General features: G+C 39.2%; 1 protein-coding gene across 1 annotated transcript in view; it reads right to left on the reverse strand.

Annotated features, from left to right (window-relative positions):
* LOC128383565 (phosphatidylinositol-binding clathrin assembly protein) overlaps positions 1-22,159 on the reverse strand; it is a 49,735-nt gene extending 27,576 nt beyond the window's left edge. Inside the window, exon 1 of the mRNA XM_053343170.1 lies at positions 22,030-22,159. Within this exon, the coding sequence (XP_053199145.1) occupies positions 22,030-22,159 (130 nt within the window). The remainder of the gene's footprint in view (positions 1-22,029) is intronic.
* Between the last annotated feature and the right edge of the window lie 709 nt (positions 22,160-22,868).

A 22,868-nucleotide genomic window follows, 5' to 3' on the forward strand; every position in this document is an offset into this window, starting at 1 on the left:
TAATTACGTTAGCGGTTAGCATCGAATCGGCTAATGTAGCCATCTAGCATCTACGTTACCTGTTGACTATTACAATATAACTCAATTTCAACAATTTAGATATTCTACATATTGCACAAAAACTATCTATCTATCTATCCATCCATCCATCCATCTATCCATCATCTATCTATCTAGTACCTATCTATCTATCCATCCATCCTTCTACCTATCTATCTATCCATCCATCCATCCATCTATCTATCTATCCATCCATCTATCCATCCATCTACCCATCTATCTATCCATCCATCTATCCATCCATCCATCTATCTATCCATCCATCCATCTATCCATCCATCCTTCTACCCATCCATCCATCCATCCATCTATCTATCCATCCATCTATCCATCCATCCATCTATCTATCCATCCATCCTTCTACCCATCTATCTATCTATCTACCCATCTATCTATCCATCCATCTATCCATCCATCCATCTATCTATCCATCCATCCTTCTACCCATCTATCTATCTATCTATCCATCTATCCATCCATCCTTCTACCCATCCATCCATCCATCCATATGCTCATATTATAAGAAAAATAACACCCTGGTCCAAAATAGGAGTCTCTCCGGCTACGTATTGAACACATTAGCGTTGTGAAGTTAAATATCTACCTCACTGAAACTCACGTGGGCGGTCTGACAGCTGAGTAAATGTGATGTCATCCCCTTAACAACAGTGGCCTACTCTGTTCCTCTCAATGATCTGACGCTCATTGTTATTGGTCATCCGTCGACCTCCGCGGCCTTTCGTGGAACCACAATAGACCAGAGACTTCCTGGTACCGAGGGACCGATGTAAGATAGAGAGGGGGGGGGGGGAGGGAGAGAGAGAGAGATGGACAGAGGGAGAGAGAGGTAGACAGAGAGAGAGAGAGAGAGGGGGAGAGAAGGAGGGAGAGGGAGAGAGAGAGAGAGAGAGAGAGAGAGGTAGAGAGAGAGGGAGAGAGAGAGAGGGGGGGGAGTAGAGAGAGAGAGAGAGAGAGAGAGAGAGAGAGGTAGAGAGAGAGAGAGAGAGAGGGAGAGAGGGAGAGAGAGAGAGATAGGTAGACAGAGAGAGAGGGAGAGAGAAGGAGGGGAGAGAGAGGGGTAGAGAGAGAGAGAGACAGACAGAGAGAGAGAGAGAGAGAGGTAGAGGGAGAGAGAGAGAGAGGGAGAGGTAGAGAGAGAGAGAGAGAGAGAGAGAGAGAGAGAGCGAGCGAGAGAGGTAGAGAGAGGGAGGGAGAGAGGGAGCTAGAGAGACAGAGAGAGAGAGAGGTAGAGAGGGAGAGGTTGAGAGAGAGGGAGGTAGAGAGAGAGAGAGAGAGAGAGGTAGAGAGAGAGAGAGAGAGAGGGGTAGTGAGAGAGGTAGACAGAGAGAGAGAGAGAGAGAGAGAGAGAGAGAGAGTGAGAGAGAGAGAGAGGGAGACAGAGAGAGAGGTAGAGAGAGAGAGGGAGAGAGAGAGAGAGAGTGATGGATGGAGGAGAAACCAGACGCAGGATGTGATGAGGAAGTGTGTGTCTGTAACTCTGTGTTTGTGCTGGTGGTGGTGGTGGTGGGGGGGGGCATTTCCATTCAATAAACCGAGAGAGAGATATATTCGGTTTATGCTGTCAGACACATGCTTGGACTGGAGAGTAAGTAGAAAGAACGAGAGAGAGAGAGAGAGAGAGAGAGAGAGAGAGAGAGAAGGCAGGTGGTCAGATCAAGCAGAGGAAGGAGGAGACGGACATCACATCTGGCCCAGCTGGCTACCTTCAATCCCTCTTTCTCTCTCTCTCTCTCTCTTCATCCACCTTTAAGTGCTTTCATATCCACCCACAAACACAAAAATCAAAAATCTGCAGGGGAAAAACATAACCCGAGACTTTCTTTCTATCTATCTATCTTTCTATCTTTCTATCTATCTCTTTGTCTGTCAAGTGTAAGAAGAAAAAAAAACAACTTTAATTGATCTTTCTGGGGTTTGTTGTTTCTCTCTTGTGTTACTAATATGACAACGTTTGCTAATTAACTGTTTCTCCTAGTATCTTTTTCTCTTTCTGGTTGTCATGTTAGTTACCCTCTTCCTCCTCCTCCTCCTCCTCCTCATCTCCCCTCGCTCCTTTACTTAATCCATTTCAGCCGCACAGGATCAACCGCCATGCCGGAAGATGACACAATGGTGCCAAAAATGGCTTAAAGAATCCCCTACACAATTCACAAAGAGCACCTTTCATGGGATATTTTTAAGTCTAAATATTAAACTGCGGTTCCCTCGACGAGTAAAACCACACAAAAAAAAAACTGTATTCTTATCGGGAAATTGAAAAATATAGTAGTCGTTTGATTATTTAATGGATTTTCTCCCAAATCACGGAGCCAGATCTGTCAGATAAAATCAGCTGCTTTATTCTGCTCCAGGTTAATTGTAGAGCGATACTGATGATTGATTAACCATAGATCAAAAATATATTCATCAATAATATATTCATCATCAATAATATGTGGAGTTGGCTCAACATCATATTTATGCCTTTAAAATTATACTCTTGGTTGTTCAAAAGCTATAATCTCTTCAGTTCTGTTTTGGCGATTACAGTCAATAATTTGAGGCTGAAGCAGAAGCTACAATTTATGAAAGTGGGCACTCTAATATAATATTTTATATAATAATAATAATAGTTATAAACCCACAGGGAATTATTGTTTTGGTTCACTGTCACTGCTCTCAACAGCATTGTTTCCCGACTATACACCAAAGAGCTAGTCATTTCCACTCAGGGGCTGGTGGAAACCAAAAACGGAGCTAAAAGGAGAGTAAATAGAGACTTCCTGGTACTGAGGGACCGACGTAAGGTAGAGCGAGAGAGAGAGAGAGAGAGAGAAGGGGGGGAGATAGGGGGAGATAGAGAGAGAGAGAGGGGGGGGGGGGGGGATAGAGAGTGAGAAGTAGAGAGAGAGAGAGAGAGAGGTAGAGAGAGATAGACAGAGAGGTAGAGAGAGAGGTAGACAGAGAGAGAGAGAGAGAGAGAGGTAGACAGAGAGAGAGAGAGGTAGACAGAGAGAGGTAGAGAGAGAGAGAGGTGTAGAGAGAGAGAGAGAGGTGTAGAGAGAGAGGTAGAGAGAGAGAGAGAGAGAGGTGTAGAGAGAGAGAGAGGTGTAGAGAGAGAGAGAGAGAGAGAGAGAACAACTTAAAATGTTGATATGATAAATTATGATACTTGATAATATGCGTTGTGTTTACAGCTCGTTTCCGCTGCTAAAAATAATAATAGTTATAAACCCACAGGGAATTATTGTTTTGGTTCATTCTCATATGTTTCCTGACTATACACCAAATTTAGACCAAGTTGGTATTTCGCTGGTAAACCTAGTTGAGTACTTAGCATAAAAATAGCTAGTTATTTCCCTCAGGAGCTGGTGGAAACCAAAAACGGAGCTAAAAGAAGAGTAAATATTAGCCTTATATTCATCGGATGGACACAAACATGACTCTAAATGAATCATAATGTTGCTTCATACCATCTGAGTGTGTAAATAGCTGTAAAACTTGCTAACAAAATCTGCCATAACAACTTAAAATGTTGACAATATGATAAATTATGATACTTGATAATATGCCTTGTGTTTACAGCTAGTTTCCGGTGCTCACAAGGAGCCAAATACTATGTTTAAAATATCTAATTTTCCAAGTTGTGCTGCAGAAACAGCCCTTGTCAGTTTAAGCTTCAGTCATTATAATGCACTGTTGATTTTTGGCTTAAATTAAGTAAAGTTCAATATGCTACTTTACTAATTGCTCTCATGTCTGCAATAAAAACTTTTAAATCTACTTTAAAAGTTGGTATCAGTTGGAAAGACTCCATGTTACTATGAGTAGTCTTCACATTGAGTTCCTACCAAGATTTGGACTTCAATTAATTCAACAATCTCCGTAGGGGATAAAAATCTGGGTGGATTAACCCTTAATAACAGACCTACAATGAACTTCTTAATCTTAATCTTGACATTTTTTTAAGACCTTGGTCGGACGTAAAGGGGCTTCAGTGCCGTTCTTTGTGTGCTTGACACAGTTCAGTCCCGTCTTCAGCCCCTTTAGAGACCACCAAAGGAAGGTCAGGATCACATAGCTGGAATTCCTGAAAGAATTCCTAAAATACGTAGGGAATCTTTCTGGATAAACCTACGCTGATGACCTTTGGCATTAGATTGAGACTCTTAGTATTTTCACACAGTTCAGAGTCTTTTTAAAAAGAGACACATAACTGCTGGATCTACTGTCCTCCCAACCTCTAATAAACTCACTACAGGTTTTTGTTGTTGGTTTTATTTAGTTGCTCATTTTACCCAAATTAACTGCCAAAAGAGAGTCTCCAAGGGTCCGAGGCTGACATCCACCAAGCACCAAATGCAGGGAGATTTTCCATTTAGAGAGTAAATCTTGGAGGGCTATCCAACACACTGGCGGCTGAAATGTTTGTACCAAAATAGTCATGTAATAAAATATCTGGCATGATGGCTTGGAGGAAATTACTCATGTTTGTCCCTGTACAGTGTCGATATGTATATATATGTTTTAAAGACGAAGGAGCGACAGACATAGACCATCTTGAACCTTCTGAGTTTCACCAAATGGAAAAAATCTACCCTTAAATGGCGCTTTGAAATACCTTATTACCAAAATAAAATGTCAAGAATCAAATGATGTGACACAGGAAGACAATTTATTATTTTGACCAATGGATTAAGTTAAGTTCGGTTCAGTTCGGACACTGAGTCTCACTTCAACAAATCACAGACATTCACTCTTTACGCAATAATATCGTGTCTCGTCTCGTCTCGTGAACTGAGTGTATCGTCACACCCCTACTCATTACGCAATCATCAAAAATGGGATAAAGAATACAATGTAAGAGTATCTTGATTATTACTTTTACTTAGTCATAGAAACACAGGTCCAACCTTGTTTCATGCTCTACTTCTTGTTATCTATTAACACTTCACAGGTTCATATTAAAGGAGGGATGAATTCAGAAAGCCGGCTCCATTTTAGGTCTAGTTCACGGTTGCTAGAAAACCTGAAATTGGTTAAACTAAAATACTAAGGCTTTTATCTGTCCTCACTCTTTTAATTAGGAAAGATCAGTCGAAAACACAAACTGTAGGTAATAGCTTTGTGGATTTAGAGTCGATAATTGGCTTCGATAAAATACTAGTCCCTCATTTGTAACTGTGGCTCTTTTTCCAAAGCTGACTATATTTGAAGATCGGGGTCAAAGCAGTTTGCAGCCAGAGGAAAATCCTCAAAACAAATATACTCATGTCAAACCACAGAGTCTACAATTATCAGAAATGTGTGGTCAGTATATTGACAAAAAAAGACCCTTAATTTATATCTTTTTTATCCAATGACTTTACGTTCCTAAACACTTGGAAAACATCTAATATATCCTGATCTGTGCAGGCTTCCTGTATCATTCCATCGAAATTCCTGATTCTGTCTCTTAAAAAGGAGGTTGGAGGTCGACTACACTACAGAACAACACATCTAGTGCTGGTATGAGATTGAAGTGCTGGTCAAGGACTCGTCTGCAGGGTTTCGGACATTCGATAACAGGAAAGGGCTTTCGTGTTGGTCATCAAATTGAACGGGAGGATATCTTCTCCGCACACACATTGCGGTTCCAATCACTCCACGGGGGAATTGAGATTATCGAGGTTTAATAACACCTAGTGCCTGAACAAGGGAACCGCCGCAGAGTTGACTGACCTTCATTTCAAAGTCTAACACAGGTACCGAGATACACGACAACATACAGCACACAGATGAAAAGCCAGACGCAGAAGGGCAAACCGGGGGAGGAGTGTGGCCCCAATCTGTTAAAGATTAACACTCCGCAGTATCAGCACCTTGTCTGGCATGTTCTAGTAATCTCCTTCTCTCCTCTGTCTGTCTCTGTGTTAGGGACTGCAGAAAAAGGGTTTGCCTCAAAAGAGGATTCCCCAACCACCCGCCCTCCCCTCCTTTCGTCTTTCTTCCCTTCTCAAATCCGCCTGATAGGAGGAGGAACAGAGAAATGTGAAGAATTGTAAGAGAATTGTAAGCCGGCTAAATTTTGAAGTCTTTTCTGTCCCATTTTGACCTTTAATACACACGTAAACCAGCGTTTTGGAGAAATACGAAGACACTTGCTGTTTTGTTTCGTATCGTGACGAGACGACACCACACTGCTGGATGCAATTATTTCTATCGTTTGCTGCCCAATGTAGCCGATCACACAATACAGCCTTTGTCACCATTCACAATTATATGTTTTCAGACAACTTATAAAAGCATTAGAAGCGTGATATACCTTCATTAACAAGCAGCATTGATGAGCTGCAATCAAATCACAATTGTATTCCTCAGTTATTCTAGAAAAATGTCAATGACAACAACTAAAATTGTGTCTCCAGCTAAGTCAAAACAGAAAAACGTGTCATCATGGAGAGAAGATGACAGAATTAACTCAGATTGAGCTTGTCTAGTCTACTGAAAGAGGATGAGGATGATGAAAAAGGGGCTTAAGTGTTTTTTTACGAGGGTGTTAAGGTGCTTTTATTGTCATCTCACCGCAGTTACATTTATACTATTAGGTTGAAATGCTTCATATGATGGCATGATACAAGAGAAGTAGCATTTTAATAGTTCAATACTTCTTTTCTTGGGTTTTCTTGGACCTGAAAATGTGGACAAACAGTCTTTCAAGTATTAAAATTGTGTTTTCTGTAATCTGCCTCGATGACGATGATAATACTTGAAGCAGAAGAGATATAGAGAGAGAGGAAGGACTGTGAGGATGTGGATCAGTATCTGAGCCAATAACAATCCAAAGACTTTATAACTCAGAACGGATATCTGACAGATGTAATGATTCCATAAACGGGGTAGATTGACATTTGGGAAATGTGCTGAGAGTGAGATCAGAAGGTCGATACCACTCTCGTATTTGTTCATTAAATATGAAAATACAGCCAGGAAACAGTTAGCTTAGCTTAGATTAACATAAAGACTGAAACACTCTCTGCAAGAAAGCCAATAACTGTACTTTCCCAAAATGTTAAACTACTAATTTAACTATAGTGAGGCCAAGTTATGTCAATTTTATCTATGTAGCCCAATACCACTGTTTTTCCACTGTCATTAATTAAATTACTTGAGACTTTATAATCATTCAATATCATTAAAATGGGCCAAAATGGTGTATTTATCATTTGAAGTAACGTTAAGTGACTTTTCATGCCAATATCAATATTAATATTTGGAAGTGTTAACAAAATTATAAATTACACTGGCAGTTAAATTCAGAAAATATCATCATAAAACCAGGAAAAACAACTATGATGACATATCACGAAATTACGATATCCAAAATCTAAGACGATATCTAGTCTCATATCACAATAGATATGTCGATATATTGCCCAGCACTACAATAAGCTAATATTGGCCTGGTCGAGCTCTTACAGCCACATATTATATTAAATAGTAAGTGAGACTCTTTTTAAATTATTTGATATCTACCAAAACTCGAGAGTCAAGGTATCACAGTCTGTATCTGAAAAGAAAAAGCAGGATTGATGCATCAGTCTTATAGGAGGACAGGGAGGAAAGTGGAAAGGACAAGTGTGATGACGAACAAGGAAGTAAGGAAGGAGGAGGAGGAGGAGGAATCGACTGAAGGATAGAAAGAATTAAGAGGATAGCAGAAAAAGGCAGAGTGTCACCAGAAGTTTGGTCTATTAATAGAAAGCTCTGGTTCCATAGCTTTAATTCTCCCCTTGAGGTCTTAAATAAGAGCGAGTTTTCTCTCTCCTCTCTTTTGTGTCCAAGTCTCTCTCTAAAGGCACAAGTCCTCCCATCTGTCTGAACGATGTAGTGGCCAATCACAGACCTGTATAACAACGCCAACGAAGGATGACAAAGACATTTAATCTTCATTCGATAACGGTAAAAAGTGAAGTTAGGGCTTTGCTGACTGCTTCCCCGAAAAAAAGAGAGACAGGTATACAAAGAAAGACAGACAGAAACTCCTTTCTCTTTCTTCAACTGCACTATTTTCACAAGGGTTTCATGGGAAATGTTGTCAAGTGAATAAGACTGAAGTCTCTACCCGAACATCTTTAGGGAGGGTTATATCGCGGGAGGGGTTGGAGTGGGTGGGGGGGGTTGGGGTGGGGAACGTCTGCCGGTGTCTGCCAGAAAAACAGAGTGACACCCGGCATAGAGATAGAGAGAAAGAGAGAGAGATAGAGAGAAAGAAAGAGAGAGAGAAAGAGAAAAGAGGCAGGCAGGCAGACGAACATGCACACAGGTAGCGAGTACAGGAAGAAAAACAAGCAGTTGAACCCAGCCAAAGGCTCCCGAGAGAACACGGCTAAAAATAACCCGACATCAGAACGGGACGGGAACAGAAGCACTGAATGTTCCCAAACACAAGCACGCTAACAAACTCACACACACACACACACACACACGAGAGACAAAGCCCGCTCCCAGCCATGTACTATCATTACTTAATACACTAAATGCGATGTAAAATGAGCATTTAAGAGAAAAGGTCCCTCTGCAGTGGTACAGTACATTGGATTTGTGTGTGTGTGTGTGTGTGTGTGTGGGGGCGAAAGGCACAGCAAGGCTCCCCTGAGGACGATTTACACAGACTAGTCAGGAGACGTTTCCCTGAATAAATAAATAAAAAGGTTGAATAAATACAGCAGGCTTTTCTTAAAATGCTGATAATTGTGTTTTGAAGTACGGATACTAATATAATAGAATAATAGAATAATCCTTCTGCAAGCCGACTAGTTTGTTGGATTACTTGTAAATATTCACAATATCTTGACTAATCTCTTTTAAAGTTGAATTAACCTTGTTTTAAGCTCACTAATAAGTCATTTTTTAGATAATTCAATACATTTTTTTGAGACAAACGGGTGAAAAGCAAAATCTAAAAATTCTGAATCAGCTAATTTGCTTGCTTTTTCAACCACTAGGGGGCAGCGCAACACATTAAAAAACTATAATACTGACATATATTATCACATTAAGTTGTTACATCAAACATTATCATTCATTTCATGTTATTTATCGTTAACTGTCAGATATCTTTAGCCGTTGTGTTTACTAGCTGTACTAGCGATAGATCTAAAATAAAAATTCTAATAAATCACCAAATTTACTCGATTTATCGCCCACTAGGGGGCAGCGCAACACATTAAAAAACTATAAAAATTGACATATTATCACGTGAAGCTGTTACATCAAACAATATCATTAATTATCGTTAACTGTCTGATATCGTTAGCTAGTGAAGCTGGTCGCTAACTTGCTGTATTAATTAAACAATAATTCTACAATAGTAATATAATAGTAGTACATTGTCAAAGTCGCTAAAAAAACCTGAATAAATACGATATATAAAATCAAGCAAAATACAACGTTTTAAAATAAGTTCAGTAGCATTGATGTGAAGATGACTGTCAGGAAAAGCTAATAAAAGGGCTTATTTTAAACTTTTCAAAAAATCAAACCAGCCAACTTAATCCCAAACTGAAGCTTTAATGTAAGGATACAAATATTTCATAGATACTGAATAATATATGACAACCTTCAACTGCTTCTTCATGTTGTTTTATATCCTTTTTAAATCTTTCACAGTGAACTCAGTCTCTCTACTTGAGCACACAGTCTGGACATTACATACAGTATTCAGCGGATATGTAGCGTGTAGCATGTTTGCATCTCCAAACACACTTAAAAAAGACAGACTGAGGCGCTCTCACGAGAGAAAGAGACACCATTGCAATTTTTTTCCCTCCCTCTTTCGTCCTCCCTCGCTCCACACACACACACACACACACACACACACACAGTCTCACACACTACACTTCACATGCATTCCCTTGGGCTACTTGAAACAGACATATCCAGACAATCAGCAGTAAGCCTTTTTTTCCCCCTCCCTCTTTCCCTCCCTCTCTCCCTCCTTCTCTGTGTGCCTGGTTGTCTAAGCTGGACCTATCTTTGCTCTGCAGCCAAGGGAGGGGTTGTTAGCTCTGTTTAGATAGCATTGGACTCACCTACAATCACTTAAGACACTGTATTACTAAGCAGCTACACCCAGCAGCAGTGCTATCAGGGGCTGGAATCAATGCGACACAAATAGGAGTAAATAAGCTGGACTACTACTTAAATGTCCTTAAACTACTTTTCTTTTATAAAAGGAGGCGTTCAGAAGGGAGGAGTTGGAGTGGAAAAGGCGATAGATCGTTCGACATGTGTGCAGAGTGTAATGAGAGAGCTGCAAAGCAAAGAATAGACAGAGAAGGAAAATACTGCATATATTGAGAGGAATAAAGACTGAGCCCACAGCAAATATATTGATCACTGAAGTCAAACTGAAATTTGAATTCTCCTCATATTTTTTTTTAGTGCAATGAAATGTAAACTATAGATGGCAAAATATAAAAAGATGATAAAACGATTTGTGGATGTTTTTTCTCCAACAAGCCCACCGAGTTCGTACACTGCTTTACTCCAACTTGCTAGTGTTAGTGCTGACTCCATGAACAGGAAGTTACTGTATTTTTTTTTTTATAACCGTCTCTCTTTCTTTAGTCCAACTGTGGTGACGGCAAATGATCAGATCAGCCAAAAACTCAAAAGAGAAAAAGTCGTCTTGTAACCTCAGGACTGTTTTTTCGCTTCACAAGTAAGAGTTAGACACAGAACCACAGAGTTATGTAAAAATGTAGAAGAGCTAAAATGAATGTTGGAATTAAAGTGATATTACAAACTATTTTAAAGCCATTTGAAGAAGAAAAAAACAGTCTAGCAACAATTATTTGTTGGTTAATTATTAAACATTACTCTTAAATTCCTATCCATGGCTGAATAAAAGGAAATATCTGTTAGCAACCTTTAAATAATCCCACCAAATGCAGTATTCATACACACATATGCCACTCAAATACACTCCAACAGACACTACTACACGTTATACACGAACACCAACATATGCACACATGCCTAATAACAGATCTGCCAAGGTGAACCTTGAGCTCCTGTCTTAAATGAGCCCTGAATAAACTCCAACACAGAAATGTTAGTAGTTCTGTTTATATTTTATACTTATTAGGAAAACCGGTATGCTCCAAAATTATGTAATACTCTCCCTAAAGCTCTGAGAGATGTGGGCTCTGTGATAATGTATTTATTTAATCTGGCTCTTAATACGTGTCATTTTATATTTATTTGTTAATTGAGTTGTATTTTTTCATTTTTCTCTGTAAAGCACTTTGAGATACATCCCTTGTATGAAAGGTGCTCTATAAATAAAGTGTATTATCAATATAGTATATGGGTGTTTATTGATTGTAGCATATTAGCTGCACAGTCACGACTTCAGTTGAGTATCGGTACTCGATAGGGTATCAACCAAAATAAATCAAGTAGTACTGAAACGTCTCCTGTCAAACGATACCTGCAATCGATCCTTTTGGCACTCAAAGCTAGAAAATATGACTGTTGTATGGACTTGCTCAGAAGCCAATCAATGCACGCCTTCTTCAATTTAATGTGACGGGGGTCGAATGAAGTACTCAATTGGTATCGGTATAGCTTTAAGGGTACTTGATAGTGGTATCAATACCCAGCTCTAGTCACAATCAACACGCATGTCCACACTAAGCCGTCATTGTACACCCTGAGATGACGAAATTTACGTCACACAGACCCTTGCAGACCCTCACATACACCGACCACAGAGCTATAAAGTTTGAATGGGCAACCCACCCACTGCGGGCGAAAACAGACCACACATAAAAGTGAGCTTGATAAAACACAGTGTACACATTCACTCTATTTGTCCTCTAAACTAACCCAGAGACACACAGACACTGCAGCCCAGACAGAGCCAGTCAAAAGGTTGGAGGTATGGAGAACTGCTCCAGCACTACATCAATTTGTCATGTAAGTCTAACCTAGTTTTAAAAAAGGTTTGGGCTGAATATGTCTCAAACGCAACATGATGTCAAGGGACATGTGGACCACAAGCAGCAGCACGGCCAGCTGGTAAAAAACAATGTGGCATGTTGTGTTAAAACTACCACAACCGTAAATGCTATTGAGTACAAAAGCCCCTAAAAATGAACTCAATAACCTGTCTGACTAAGCAACTGAGCCGAAAAATCGAGCTTTATTGAAAGTGCAGACGAAGCAAAACCACCTGCACACAAGACAAATGGGTCATTTTGATAGGCTTGTCTGCTACTATACCAGTCTTACTACTATTGTTTAAAGTCTGGTATCTACCAGCATATGATCCCTTTATGATACTAAAATATCTCAATAGCTATCAGATGGATTGTCGTCATGTTTTGTCTAGACAATCACGTTCCCCAGATAATGAATACTAATGATGTTGGTGATAGGCCTCTAGCACCAACTTGGATTCCACACTGATGGCTTTTAGTTAAATATCTCAAAAACCTTTGCATGGATTGTCGTGATGATTTCTGCTGACTTTCATGGTACTCAGAGAGGATGAAGCCTATTGATTTTGGTGATCCCCTGACTTTTCAATCTTGTGCAATCAGCAGGTCAAGGTTTTCGCTTGTCTAGAAAAATATCTCTATGTCTACTTGATTGATCAACACAAAATTATGTCTAGACATTCACGGTCCCCAGATAATGAATGCTAATGATGTTGGTGAGAGGCCTCTAGTACCGACATTAAGTTGATATCGATGGTTTAATATCTCAAAAACCTTGGGGTGGATCATCATGAAATTTCGACAACACCCATTCATATCCCCCTTAAGATGAATCATAATACCTTTGGTTAGCCACACTTGTTTCTTCAATGCTAATTACCAAATGTTATAGTATGCTAAAACGCAAATCTAAGATGAAGAACATGGTAGATGTTATACTTTGCTAAAAATCAACATCAACTGCCTCACAGAGCTGCTAGCATGCTTGTCTTGGCTAGTCTTGTATAAAAGATAAAAGGCTGCCAATGGAGAGTCCTGTAAGAGTCCTTTAAGGAATTTGAGCAATGCATCATTGAGACACAATAAACATGTAATCCCCCATTGGGAAATTGGTTCTGTCAAAAGGTCAAGATCAGGAATAAGACAGCCTTCCTCCTCCAGATAAAAAGGAGAATCATTCTGTTGAGCAATTTCACCTCAACAAGGAAGATGATTGCTGACACAATGGACTTGCAAGTTCCTACTGGTTGTCCACTTTTTGCCATTTACCTCGAGCATCTACCATTTACCTTAGTATTTGTTTAGTACATGACCTTAATTGTAGGAAGAAAGTCAAAGCTCCAGCAACATTTGTAGTATAGAACAACATTATTACTAGACCAATGTGTTTCAGCTCGTGGCCTTCATTGGGATCGCCATAAAACGGTAATGTGTGTAAAAAAGGTAATGTGTTTTATGATGACCCCCATGAAGGCCGCAAGCGGAAACACATTGGTCTATTAATAAAGTTGTTCTACACTACAAGGGTGGCTGGAGCTTTGACTTTCTTCTGACTTTTTTCCCCCTTCTCCGAGCACCTTGGAAGTAGGTGACGTTGTGCCAGAAACCTCCGCCGTGACCTTAATTGTAGGGAAACAAAGCCGTCAAATGATGTCTGGCGAAGTCTGATTCCTCCCAGAGAGAGTTTATTTTCCCTCTGCTCTCCTCCTCCGTCTTATCTTCCTCTCATTCACTCCTCCGAGGACAATAAAGGGGCCTATTTTGGACAAATGGTTTGGAGGAGGTGTGAAGAAAGCCATCTACAGTCCATTAGACTGTGACAACCACCTCCGAACAAAGCAGGGGCGGGACGGCAGCATCGCTTTACCAGCCTGCTTACATCAGTTCATTTGCACCTCCATTTATGTGACTCCCAATGACTCTCACATGACTGCCAAGTGACTCTCATGTGATGTCAAGGTGTGAATTGCTCACAAAAGGTTAAGTGCTCAAGAAACATCCCACCAGTTATTCAGTGGAGCAGATAAGTGGCAAAAAATTCTTCCAGTTGACTATTATTTCCTATTATTAGATATAGACATCACATTATCAGGAACCTTCATTAGAGAGTCATTCACTGCTTCATGGAACTGCTCAAAACTGAAGAAAAAAAAAAAAAAGTCCGTCATTATGGCAACTGCAGCCGATTTCGCCATTCAACTTCCCCATGTCAACTAAAGTCCATTTAACATGAACATGAGCCAGTGGGCTGGTTTGCTGCCATGACAACAGAGTGCCAGTGGAGGGGAGGAAGGGGGAGGAGGGGGGCTAGACTTGACTTTAAATGTCACAACTCTCTTAACAGCTGTAAGATGGTGAAACAATCAGCGTTTCAATGATGCCAAAGTGGGGAAGAAGTGGGCCTCGGAGGAGCTGCTTTGAAAAAAAAAAAGAGGCTAGATTAAAAAAAACACACAATATCTCAAACTGCAGGCAGGTGTGTAAGCAAATACTGGCATGTATCCCCGACACATTTTAACCCTCCCTCGTTGATTTTTATGGATGCTCATTTCCCCAAATAAAAGAGGTATTTCAAAACATGACAGGAAGGGACTTGTACATTTTCGTTGGCGAGTCACAGAGCAAGGTTAATTGAGGTGGATGTTCACAATCATGGACACTAAATGGCTTTAAAAACGGCACTTATTTTCACCAGTGGTGCATGAATGTCAAGGCTGCTCCGTTGCTCGCAGTGGGCTCACAATGCATGAAATTAAAAAAAAAGGGGCTTCTGACGCCGGGGTTATTCAGTCATTGGGTCTGGATGCAAATAAAGCACTGAGCTCATTCACAGCTTGCTGTCAGACAGTCACAGCTGCTTGCGGTGAATTTGTGCCAAGAGAAGAATGATAGAAAATGATGGCTGTGTGTGTGTGTGTGTGTGTGTTTGTTTGTGTGTGCGTAGGTAGATAAAAAGGCAACAACACAACACATACAGTAACCTAGGTGGGTTTTTATTTTTGTGATGATGCCTGTCAGGTTTCCAGGGTTTTTTCTAGGTTTTCTCTTTCTATGACCGTCAATAAAAAGGCTCCACAATTTACAAACTGGTGGACTTGTTCGCTAACTCACATGCTAACTATTTGGCTGGCTGGCTGGTTGAGCTGCCAACTGCCCCATTACCTTTCTTGGCTCTGTTCACACCTGTAGCATCTCATATCCAGATGGCTCCTAGATCCAGTTACAAAAGGAAGTACAGCTCATTCCTAGCTTCTGAATGCATCTAAAAAAAGGACCGTTTATTGACTGCAAAATGTCACTTCCTTTCGTCACATTTTGGATTTTCAACAGAAGATGGATCGCCACATATTTTGATAACTGATTTGTTGTCATGTTTTCATTGTCTGGTTTCTTCTATGACAGTAAATTACATATCTTTGGGGGTTGTGGAGCATCTGTCGGGGACAAAAGACGACATTTATGGACAGGAGTGTGACATTTTGAGTCTGTATATGGAATGTCGGTATGCACAAGCACACGCGGAGGCGGCATTATACCCGCTTTGTTTGGTTCAGCTTTTTTTTTCTTTTTTTTTTTAAAAGCAAAAGCGGCTTAACAGCGGATCTTCTGTATAAAAGAGACTGATGACTTTGGCGTTTTCCACCATTTTCTGATGTTTGACAAACTAAAACTACCCGATTAATCGAGCCTTTCGCTTGTTATTTGGTTATTGGACAACAAACCTTATATAAGAATCAAAACCAACTGTATCTCACTGTATTTAGGGTTATTGTGCTTTCCATTGACTCTAGTTGATTATGTGTACGTCCTGTATGTTACCCTGTGATTCGGTAACAGCAAATGTTATTTTTTTGTTACGTAGTATTCAGCAGGAAGTTGTATTTTCAGATTTATTAGCTTTTTCCAGGCCAAAATGTTTCTATAATCATTTAAATCCAGTATTTCCACACATGGACTGTACATATATTGCTCATTGCAGCAATTCAAGACCATGTTTGTGGTTTTTCCACAAGGAGACATCTGTGAGATAACAAAAAACCCTTTAAAACAATAAAACTCACTGCTGTACAACAGGTACGATTAGTAATTAGAGCTGTAACAATAATGCAAATGAATCGACAACAAATTTAACAATAAAATGCTTGCTTTAGGTCACTTTTTTATGCACAAATGCCCCAAATTAGCTGAATTTAGCTTGTAAAATGTGACGATTTGAGGCTTTTATGTGTCATATGTGATACTAAACTGAATATTTTTGGAGTTTTAACTTATTGATCAGACAAAACATGACATATGAAGGTGTCAACATATTGTAAAACAGGTATTCTTGACTATTTGGTGATATTTTATAGACCAAACTATTCATAGATTATTTAAGAAGATGAATCGATAATGAAAATAATGATTAGTTGGAGCCTTTTAAGAACTACTACAACTCTTTGATTATTCTCTTCAGGTTTGCATTGGGAACTCTACTCTTGGACTACTTCTCACTAACCCTAACCCTGTAGAAGTGTACTGACCCCATTGGATCCCAATATAACCTCCATACATCCTGGATACATTAAGACCTGCTAGAACTACTTCATTAAATCACTCAAGATGATGAATTTTAAAACCAAGTATGAATAACGTTGACTGAATGACTGGCAATCTGCTGTACCTCACCTAACAGCTTGTGTTAATTATTGTACTGCGTGGTCGGATCAGATGGCGGGTGAGTTGACTGAGTAATGATCGAACAGATTGCCTGTCAGCCTCCGCCGCGCCGCTAACCGACTCACAAATTGACTACCTGCCCGACTGAGTGACTGCCTCACCTACAACCCGCCTTTATTCCTGCCAACCAGCCGACAACACTTGGACGTTCCCATCATGGCGTAATCGAACAAATAACATGACAATCAGGTCTACGTGCCTTTTCGTGTACCATTCACCGACCGTCCCATCCAACCGCCCCCCACACCTGCCCCCCCTCCTCCCCTTTACAGCACAGAGGTCGTCGCTCTCACAAAGAAATCAATATCCCGCAATGATTAAACTCGACGTGGCTGCGTTGGCTGGAAAGGTCTGGCCAAGTTCACACAAAAGGGAACGGAGACAATACCCGACTTTTCTTTTTTTTTTTTTTTTTTTGTGTTGTTGAACGTCAGCAGTCTGATCAAACATGAGCGTCCTAGAAAGGGGGTTTTTTGTACCTGGGTGGTGCAATATGTCAGCAGTAGAAGCAAACAACAATATGTTATTACAAAATAAGAGATAAAGTGCACTCTCTCACAAAACAAACTTTAGAATATATTTATTTATATTTATTGAACCCTGCTGTCATCCTTGGGCCAATTGGACCAAGGTACAGGTATTAGCTCTAAAATGAGGTATAGTTTAATTTAAATGAGGTTTATTGACCATTATTTCCAAAAATGTGTAAAACTAGGTTGGAATGAAATTGGATAAAAAGGTCTAACACAGAATTAGGTAATAATTTATTTACTTAATGCTTTATAAACAGTGAAACTATGATTTTTAACAATATATAACATTACTTAAAAATGATTAAAAAAATACTTATTTGCGAAAATTAAAAATGATATTATCACTGTGTTAATTCTTAACATTAATAATTAGTTGTGAATATAAAACATTGTTATAATAACATAGGGAAAGTCTTTTTTTTTATCTGGCTGTCTATAGGCTGTGCACTGAAGGTCAGATTGAAGATGTAAGCACTAAAGCTTAAAGATGGGTGATTACTTGTTACGTTTTTGTCCTATTTAAAACAGAAAACACACATTATGAATCGTGATATTTAGATTTCTTTTCACTTCACACTTTCTTTACTGGAAATGACAACATAGCCGACAGCGATTGAATCTGAAACTTCCAGCTCCCTTGCTGATTTCTCTCTGGGTAAGAGATAAATGAATCATTTATTTACTGAAATGAATCAGCTGTTTGTAGTCCGTGACTCACTTTCAACGCTAGCAGCAGGTAAATAGACACAGGGCGGCCGACAAAAGTTCAGCTCAAAAACAACCAATCAATCAAACTTTATTTAGATAGCAGCTTTCAAACAGCCTAATGTAGTTTTAACCTTTACATACTGCTCATAATTAGTCTCTACATCTATTCACATTCATAAACTCCCCATCAGTCATTAATAAATGTTTGATTTATCTTATGGGGGAAAAAAAGACATTAACAGTCACTATTTTATGGTCCATGCTTCGACATTTTTGTGCCATGAAAACAAAGCAATCAAGCTAATTTTCCACTTCCTTGTCTATTGTTTGAAAATGCTGAATGAACGTAGCGGAAATGTCTTTATTAATTAATAAATACAGTTATTCTTTGGTGTTGTCCCACTTTGGACCACTGCCACTTTCAACATGACTCAGGTTAATTTGAGGTTAATCTAGTCATTAACTCACTACACCCAACACAAGCCAACAGTACCACAAAGTACAGCCTCTAAAATGTCTATTAAGTTGAATCAACACCTCTTTAAAACAGTTTCAACAACTGAACCATCATGGAGGTAGGATTGGTTAGACTACGTTAATTGTACCTAATAAACTAGACCAAATACAGGAAGTCCTTCACAAGCCACAACAGAAGTCAAAGGCATAATCTAGCTCTGAATGCAAAAAGGATTGATTGCGGGTGTCGTTTGACGGGAGACGTTTCGGTACTACTTGGTATTGATATATTTCGGTCGATACCTGACATTTTCTGCTGATGTTCATGGTCCTCAGAGGAATTTAGTGACCCCCCTGACTTTTCATCTAGTGCCATCAACAAGTCAAAGTTTTAATGTATCCAGAAAAGTATCTCAACATCTACTGATTAGATCGGAACAAGGGTTAGGGTTTGTCTAGACATTCATTGTCCTAAGATAATTAATGCTACTGATGTTGGGGATCGGTCTCTAGCGCCACCAGGAAGTTCATACTGATGGTTTTAAATGAAATATCTCAAAGACCTTTGGATGGGTTGTCGTGATGTTTTCTACTGATGGTCATGGTCCTCAGAGGATGAAGCCTGTTGATTTTGGTGACCCAATGACTTTTCATCTAGTGCCAACATCAACAAGTCAAAGTTTTCAAATATCTCAATATCTAGTTGATCAATCGGCACCAAATTCTGTCTAGACATTCATTGTACCAACATAATGAATGCTGGTGTTTTACTGGATAAAAGAAAGTGCATAAAAAGGTAAAAACCGGGAACTCTGTCAATATGATTAAACACTTACAAATTGGGAGAACTACACTGTGTCTCCTGAACAACATTACTTCAGGTAAGATGAATGGTTATTAGACTTTATTACTCATCTTTTCCATCTGTGGTTGTCATTAAGTAGCGACTCTGTAATGATGGGTATCAAAATACTGCTCAGTTGGTATTGGTATCACTTTAAAAAGGTGCTGTTAAAGGATTGGTATTGGTATCGTCATTGTTTTAAATGATACCCAGCTCTATGAATAACATGAGCTACTGAGTGGCAGGTATTTGCTGTTTTTCGTCACCGACACGCCTGAATCTGTTGTCAAAAAAGCCACCAAGGCTGTATTTTTTTGTGTTTCTGTGATTTTTTTCTCCCTGACAGGATCTGTGAGAGATTTCTTGTAGACTGCACAGATGTGTCAAGAGTCAGAGTCTCTCCTTGAGAGCGAGGTGAGCACAGGCTGTCCTTGCCCCGGCTGCAGGTCTGATGAAAGACCTACTCCTCTGTTGCTGCTCCTGTCACTTGTTTTTTGTTTTTTTTGTTGTTGTTTCTGTCTGTTTCCTTCAGGTCTGTACAACAGGAACCTTCTGTAAGAGTTTTGTAACCAGAGCCAGAGGCCTGCAACAGTTAGCTGGGTACAAGTTTCACAAATTAAACTGAACTTCATGAAGTGAATTAATGCTTTTAATCAATTAATGGATTAGTCGACTATTTTAACAGCTGATTTCATTCATCGAGCAAAGAGATAGCAAACATTTATCTCTGTTTTCTTTATTTAAAGGGTTGCAATTGCAATTGTTACGGAGCTGGAGCTGAAACGACAGAATATTAATGGTTGTGGTTATCGATTAGCTCGTTTTTCAAGCAAAAATGCTGAAATGTGAGGATCTGATTCTTGCCTTTTGTTTTAAAGGACAGTTAATTGAGTAGCTTTGAGTTTTGGACTGACAAATGGATGAAAACAACCATTCATGTTGGGCTCTGACTAATTATAATGGGTATTTTTCACTATTTTCTAACATTTTAGAGACAAACTGATCTTGAATAGAGTCTGCAGATTAATCCATAACTATTCTCATACTTGATTAATCATTTTAAGTCATTTCGTAACAGGAAATTGTCCAAATTCTCAGATTCTAGCTTATTAAATGTGAATATTTTGTGGTTTCTTGAGTCTCATGTGACAGTAAACTGAATATATATTGGGTCATTTGGGACTCAGTCATCATGGACTATGCTGGTCAGGACAAAATACGACATTTGAGGACAAATACACTGATTTTTCACTGTTTTCTTACAAATTATAGGCAAAATAACTGATGAATGAACCTCGAATACAGTCTGCAGATCAGTCCATAATGAAAGTACTCATTAGTAAGTTAGTTATTAAATACTTCATGATGGTGACTTGGGTAGCTTTGGGTCACAACAATGAAAGTAATCATTAGTTGGCTGTTGGTCACATTAGTCAAGCAGGTTCATTACATCACTTTCAGTTGTGGTGACTTATGGGGGGCATTTCTAGACCAAACTATTACCTTAAAATCTAAAAAAGGTCATTTAATTTGAGACACCAGCTACTAACTCTGGCATTACTAGTGTTAACACAGCTGATGTTTGACAGTGTAAAGAGGCTCTGTAGATGAGCCAAATACCATAAACAGCAGGCTTAAATAGACTTCCTGATGGACTGAAATGATGCTGTCCAACCACCGGTTTCACTTCATTTTGACATTTTAACATTCACTCGGTTAGACGCCAACTATTATTACTGTAATTCTCTGTTTATAGCTTCTTAAATGTGAATATTTGGTGGTTTCTTTATACTTCTATGACAATAAACTGAATATATATCGGATCATTTGGGTTGTGGACTTGTCGTTCGTGACAAAACAAGACATTTGAGGACGACAACTTGACATTTCATAGACCAAATTACTAATAGAGGAGAATAATTAACTGATTAAAAGGCAAAGAAAAAGAGTAGTAGTGTAGTTGCAGCCCTAAAATAACAAATCAATTAGTAGTAGTAACAACTTTGATTGAGTAAATGTATTTGTGGCTGTTGGTCACATTAGATAAGCATCATATTTAGAGGTAGTAACTTATAAAAGGGACACAGTAGACACAGGAACACAGTAAACTAAACATTTTGGGGTTGTGGACTTGTTGGTTGAGATAAAACAAGATATATGATCATGTCACCTTGACTTCTTTCACTATAATCTTACATTTCATAGACCAAATAACTAGTCTGGAGAGTAATCAAGAGATTAAAAGGCAAATGAAGAGTAGTAGTAGTGTAGTTGCAACCCTAGACTAACACATACATTGGTAGTAGTAACCATTAGTTGCAGCTTTGATTGAGTAAATGTCATTAGGCTGTTGGTCACACTAGTCAAGCAGGTTCGGCACACTGCTTTCAGTTGAGGGGGCATTTCTAGACCAACTACTATTACCTTCAATCTAAAAAAGGTCATTTAATTTGAGACACCAGCTACTAACTCTGGCATTACTAGTGTTAACACAGCTGATGTTTGACAGTGTAAAGAGGCTCTGTGGATGAGCCAAATACCATAAACAGCAGGCTTAAATAGACTTCCTGATGGACTAGCAACCAGGTACTGTACTGTGAAGGAATGCGTGTGTAGGACCGGTATGGCTGCTTTCTGAAGCCTTGCAGCTGGTTGACAACACACACACACACACACACACACACACACACGTATATGCAGCTAAATGGGGGTATATACTCACAGTCAAGGTGTTTCTTCTTGGGTCCGCTGACTTCATGTGTGGTGGCTTTGCACACAGCCTTGCTGATAGCCGACCCGGTCATGCTGTGTTGGGCTGCTGCGATCCGATCTGTAATAGACTGGCCCGACATCTCTTCTTTCTTTCTTTCTTTCTTTCCTTCCTTCTCTCTCTCTTTATTTCCTTTTCTTCTTTCTTTCTTTATCTCTACAATCTGCTCAAATATCACAATAACGATCCGAGGAAATGGATCAACAACTCAACGTAACGTGCCTTCACTGTCAAATAGTCAAATAGAGGTAAAAAGGAAAGGAAGGGGTGGGTTTTTTTGTTTTTCTCTTTCTTTTTTTTTGTCTTTTCAGGTGCGTATAAAACCTGTGCAGCCTGCAGCAAAGTCAAATCACCAACACACACAAAAAAAAAGAAACGATATGCAGGTATGCACGGATATCTGATTTTTGCAATTGAAAACCTGCAAAATTCAACAGCTGATTTTTTTTTTTTTTTTGGCAATTTCCAACTATCTACTCTTCTTATTTTTTTTACTACAAAATAAAACACAAAAACAAGACACTAATCCGAGCTATGTCTGTGTTAGCTAATGTTTCCGTTGCAGTACTCAAACCAAGAAAGAGTCCCACTAGAAATGACTTTCTTTCCCCAAATATACATAAACATAGCTAACTGGATTGAGGTTTGTATTGTATATTTTATAGTTAAGTTAAAACCTTATGTCTGCTTGTATGTCAAGAGAGGATAAGATGGAAGGTGGAGGGGGTCACCACCAAAAAAAAAAAAAAAAAAAAAAGATATATATAAATCCACCTTGGATTGGAAGAGAG

This window comes from Scomber japonicus, chromosome 22 (genome assembly GCF_027409825.1).
Source record: "Scomber japonicus isolate fScoJap1 chromosome 22, fScoJap1.pri, whole genome shotgun sequence".
NCBI classification, from domain to species: Eukaryota; Metazoa; Chordata; class Actinopteri; order Scombriformes; family Scombridae; genus Scomber; species Scomber japonicus.